The sequence below is a fragment of the Orbicella faveolata genome, unplaced genomic scaffold (genome assembly GCF_042242905.1).
Source record: "Orbicella faveolata isolate gen_17 unplaced genomic scaffold, um_ofav_v1 contig_47, whole genome shotgun sequence".
NCBI classification, from domain to species: Eukaryota; Metazoa; Cnidaria; class Anthozoa; order Scleractinia; family Merulinidae; genus Orbicella; species Orbicella faveolata.
This window is the reverse complement of record NW_028301577.1, coordinates 22,885,591-22,891,093: the sequence shown is the minus strand read 5'-3', so window position 1 is coordinate 22,891,093 and position 5,503 is coordinate 22,885,591. Positions and strand designations below refer to the sequence as shown.

The window sequence follows — 5,503 nt, the reverse complement described above, 5'->3', positions numbered from 1 at the left end:
TGTTATATGAAGAAAGGAAACCTGATGAAAATAACCGCTGATCAATTGCCATTTGATTCCCAGGGGTACCACCGGGTGACACTTCGATTCTTTCCTAGCCTGACTCCTGTCCTTATATTTCAACATACATAATTAATTCCTAATGTTGCGCGGGATGGCTGCTACGGTCAGACGGATCGTTTCCACCACGAAAGCTCCTGGAGCTATTGGAGCTTACAAGTAAGATCTATATAACGTTTATAGAAATCAAGGACCGTGAAGGACAGAAAACCATCGTTGACCGATTTCTTCTCTGTCTTTGCTAAAAAAAGGGACCTAGACATTTTTTAAAAAATATGCCACGTGAACTGATAGGTTGTGTTCATCTAGGTAGAAACATCTTAAAGAAAAGAAAGCTTACAGACAGTTCGTGTACAGTTAGCCAAGGTGCAAACATTTGATATGCGAAACTTACCGGGCCTATGTGAGTAGAAATTTCCCCCCCCCCCCAACCCTCTCTAACCTCGAAGGGTGTTTAATTTGTACCAGGTTCGGTGGAGCGAACAGTTACACTTAATTTACTCCGAACTGAAAGGTCCATTAAACAGCATGGCTACTGTAAGAAAGATTGTTCATACTTCGAAAGGGGTTCAACCGATCCCTGGTGTATACAGGTATATTTTCTGTTAATTAAGCTTATGTCTGTGCTTCTGCACAGGGTTGTGCAAGAAGCTTTTTGTGACAAGAAATTATTAATTCATGAACTCTTGGATTTTTCCTTAACTTCTGGGGTATCTTGTAAGCTGTCTGATTTTGGTTTTTATTGAACTTATTCTTCTGATTCAGTGTAAGTAACCCACTGTTTATGGTGAGTTTTGCTGTCTACATGAAAATCTTTGCGTTTCTAATCACTTGACAGCCAAGCTGTGATTGCTGATAAAACAATGTACGTTTCTGGACAACTGGGACTTGATCCTCAGGTAATATTACTGAAATTTTATTTGTAACTCTTAAATTAGTAATGCAAGATAAACAAACACACCCTTTCTTGACTGAAAGTAGTCACCTAGTTGGGTGGGGAACGGAGGGGGGTAATTGTGGTGCCTGGAACATTCAGGACCACTCTCCCAGGAACTGTCGTGCAAGCATATGCAAGTACCATTTGCCATTAGTTTCTATCTCTCCCTTGGTGTTTCCTGCATCTTTGTGCATTTTCTGTTTCAAAAGTTTCTTCAATATTGCAAAAGGTTTTGATCTTTTCCCAGGCTTTAACCTCCCATTGAATCCTCCCACTTTCCTGTTTCCCACCTCCTATGGACTCCAACCCTGTTCCCTGGGTCTCTCTTTCTCCCCTCTCCCCTTCCCCTTGGGGATTATGAGGTTATCTGGATTCTGCAGATCATGTTTACTGTAGGTAGTGTCGACTGTCACTATCGACCAATATATCAAGTGACCCTCGATTGATACGTCAACCAATACTTGGTCGACACTCAGCCAATACACGGACGTAAGTGGGTTGAGTGTTGGTTGAGTAGTGGTCGAGCATAGGTCTAATGTTGATCAAGTAATGTCAGCTGTTACTCAGCCTAAATTCGACTGATCCACATATCGGCTGATGTATCAACTAATACGGAACCGACACTTGATCGACAGTTGACCGACACTCAACTGACTGTTGGCTGATATATCGGTTGTGTATCAGCCAAGTATTGACCAATATTCGGCCGATACTCTGCCAATAGTCGACCGATAGTGTCGGCTGACACCACCAACAGTGAATGTGATCTGATTCCTCTTGCCTTCACATTTTCCACATCCTTTCCACCTTCACAACTTCACCTTCCCATTGCTCCTACTTTCCCGTGTCCTCCCTATGCATTTGAAGTTATAACATTGATACATAATTATCTGAACATTATTATTTTGAATGGTGTATTCATAGGATAAAGGAGATCTGATATGGTTATTGATTTGATCTTAGTATTCTTCAACAAATATTCTTTTAAATATGTGTTTCATTTTGTTCTCGCATGAAAGACAATGAATTTTGTGTCGGATGATGTAGCAGAGCAAACCAAGCAGGTATGGAAATCGTTCACATGTAACTTGAATTCCAAATCACTCTATAATAATAATGATGATGACAGTGACGGTGACGGTGACGGTGACGGTGACGGTGACGGTGACGGTGACGATGATGATGATGAGGATAATAACTGGAAGACTGTAACCTGCCAGCAGTGCAGGGAATCTTTTGCAAGCAGGCACTAAATCCAACAGGATTTTGTAGAGTATGCAATATTTTAAGTGTAGGGATGTTCACTGTGATCTGAAAATTGCTGAGCAACCACTTATCAGCAAAATGTTTCTGTATTTCCCAGCCAAGAATTTAGGGATAATTTGGTGCCCATGCAGCCATCCCAGGGCGGACGGTAACCGTTTGATCCAGTGTTTATAATTATTGGAGGGTGGTGTTTATTAACAACTCCTAAAAATTTACGATAAAGTTTAGATTAAAAAAAATGAGATAAAATAAAAAGATAAAATATAACATGAGATAAAAGATGAAAAAGATAATAAAAACTCCTTATTTTATCCAAAAAAATAGCAAAAATTACCAAAACCCAGTTAACTTTAAAATATCATGGTCTTCTTTTTTCATATAATTTGGAGTCAATTCATTGCATTAAGTAGCACAGGCACCATTAAGCCTGGAGGGTCTGGAATACGTTACACAATGTTGTCCATGGGCACAGTGCTCATTGTCTGCGGGTAGCACTTATCAATATTTTTTGTGTCATTTTCTGACTTATTAGAGTGTGGCACTTATTCAAGTAAACACCATAATGGCACTCTTGTGACTGCACCATTTCTTTAAGCCTTGTAGGTTCTGTTGCATAATAATTGTGAAACTTTATCTCTCTTAAAGTAAAATGCAATACTTGAATAATTTGTTAATTTGTTTTTGCAGGCTCTGACTAATATGGGTCATATTCTTGAGGCTGGAGGTTCATCATTTGACAAAGGTGAATGTACAACGACAATATTTTACCACTGTTAATGAATTTGTAAGAGTGTATATGTTAACAAATAAGAATCAGAGGTTTCTTTAAGGGCTGCTGGCACTGGGGAAATTGACTGGCTGTAAAGGCGAATTGGCCCACCTGGTCTGACCTTCTAGAAGACAGTTTTTCTTATGAAGAATTTCAGTTCAAAAAGGGTTTGCCCGCCTTTGGAAACCAGTTGCCCTGACCTGCTGAAAACAGTAATGAAACCCCAGTAACAATATAAACAAGTTCTTTAATGCATGAATTAGTCCTTTGCAATGTTGAATGTTGAAGAAACCATTGGACATCAAATAGGCATAGTTGAACTGAAGAGTCAAGCCATTGAATTTGATTGGTATTAAATTTATTCTAATGAGTCAGGGTGAATTGAATCAGAATTGAATTGTATTGAATTGAATGAAAATTTAATGCGTTGAATTGACTGTGAAATAGAGAAAGTCATTAAATTAGCATTGAGATGAATGAAAATTTGATGGGTTGAATTTACTGTAGCTGCATGTACAATTGAAAATTTTTATTCTTCATATTTTAATTTTTTTTTCTTTTAGTTGTGAAGACCACTGTTTTGTTAGCTGATATTAATGACTTTGCCAAAGTAAATGAGGTGTACAGTACCTGTGAGTATCTATTTTTTATATGCTAATATTTTATATATGATTTAAATATTTATATTTCTTAGTTTATATTTGGCTTACCCAATGCCTCTTACATTAGTTTGCAAATCTTTTTGGGGACTAGAGAAATAAAATGGCAAAAAATTTATGTTCTAGTGACGAGTCAACTTTAATGATGCATTAGTGCAACACCAAGCATGGACATATAATATTCATTTAGTTTTTATTCCATTTGACATTTTAACCTTTTTCCATAGTTTTCACGTCTAATCAACCTGCCAGGGCTGCTTATCAAGTGGCAAATCTTCCAAAGGTAACTGACAATCTCCAATGAGAGGTTTTTGGTTTGTTTTATGCATGGATTTGATAGCTACAAAATATAGTAAACAGTAAAGAGGTAAAGGTAAGGTAGGGAAAGTCTGCATACACGTCAAGTGGCCCATCAGCCCAGAGCTTATCCCAGTTTCTGTAGCATGAAGTGACTATGTGTGTTTCTACTCCCCCCTGGATGAGATGCTAGTCCATCACAGGGTCACCCCCAGCATTAACCAGTATCCATTTACATATCTGGGCTGGGAGAGAGGCACTGTGAGAGTAAAGTGTCTTGCCCAAGAATATAATGCAGTGACCCTGGCAAGGGCTTGAACCAGACCACTAGATCCAGAGACAAGGGCACTAATCATGAGGTCACCACACCTCCCACATCAGCTCCCATAACTGAAAAGCTTCTCTTTAAATAACTTTCATTTGAATTGCTATACACGAAGATGGGTGACAAATGGTTCTGTAAAAACAATGGGTCTTTCAAACTTTTTGTCACATTTCATGGGTTTCACAGTTTAGCAGTTATATGCATATCGCAGACTGAAAGTAATCTAGGAGTCTCAATTTGTTGCAAGACTAAGAAAATCTCAATTTGTCTGTTTGTGTTTATCAATGACATCTGGACATCTTAAGGCCGTCGCATACAAGCAGATTTCTTGTCGGCCAACAAAAAATCTTCACTTGTGGGCTAGTGTGCGGTGAATTCAGACAAGTCTGTGACAAGTACGGGGCTTGTCGGGTGATATCTGACAGTGCTAGATTTCAAAACCTCTTGTCAGGCCTTGTCAGCTAGTGTGCGGTGGACCAAGACAATTTATCAGGGCTGGCGCTCGCCTCAACCAGTTAGGAAATGTCATGAGAGTCACATCAGTGGAATAGGCACCATCTTGTTTTTGGATGACTCGGCCCCAAGCCTCAACGTGGTTAGTGGCGACAAAAACTCAGCTAGTGTGTGGCAAGCTGATGGCCTGACAAATTTTAACCCGATTTGACTCCGACAAAAAATCTGCAGTTCTACGACAAAAAATCGGCTAGTGTGCAGTTGCCTTTAGTCTGAATGGCCATACTTGCATTTAAAGTCCTTTAAAGTCTCAGTGTAGAAAAATGCTATTTTTGCGTTCTTGCAAAGTTTGCCATCTACCGTTCACCAACTCTACTAAGACTTCTACTAAGGGTCTCAGGGTGCATATCCTCTGCACATCTTCCTCTGAGTGCCTGCCATTAATGCTAACACTGCACCTATGGACCACGCCTCACTGAAGCAGATGCCTTGTCTGTCTTGTACACTCAATCATTTTATTTTTACATTTCACAGCTTGGAAGAGTAGAGATTGAAGCAGTGGCCATTGTGGGTGAGGTAAAGGACGAGTAGACAGACATGCACTGCCGTGATGAGCACAAAAATCTTAAGATAATCAAAATTCATATATGTCAAGAGGTAGAATTGTCTGCATTGTAATGTTATGATTGATGAATAATCAAGATGAAACCAATGAAATAAATATTTTGGCCTTTTCA

General features: G+C 39.2%; 1 protein-coding gene across 2 annotated transcripts; it reads left to right on the top strand.

The window, feature by feature from the left end:
• Window positions 1-46: 46 nt before the first annotated feature.
• On the top strand, window positions 47-5,503 carry LOC110061181 (2-iminobutanoate/2-iminopropanoate deaminase-like). 2 transcript variants are annotated; one of them, XM_089280276.1, is made up of 7 exons: window positions 47-219; window positions 899-959; window positions 2,017-2,061; window positions 2,951-3,005; window positions 3,596-3,664; window positions 3,919-3,974; window positions 5,301-5,503. In XM_089280276.1, the coding sequence occupies exons 1-7, from the start codon at window positions 143-145 to the stop codon at window positions 5,355-5,357; spliced, it is 420 nt and encodes a 139-aa protein (XP_089136402.1). In that variant the 5' UTR covers window positions 47-142; the 3' UTR covers window positions 5,358-5,503. The 2 variants fall into 2 exon arrangements, with proteins under 2 accessions (XP_089136402.1, XP_089136403.1); XM_089280277.1 differs by lacking the exon at window positions 47-219 and adding an exon at window positions 496-653.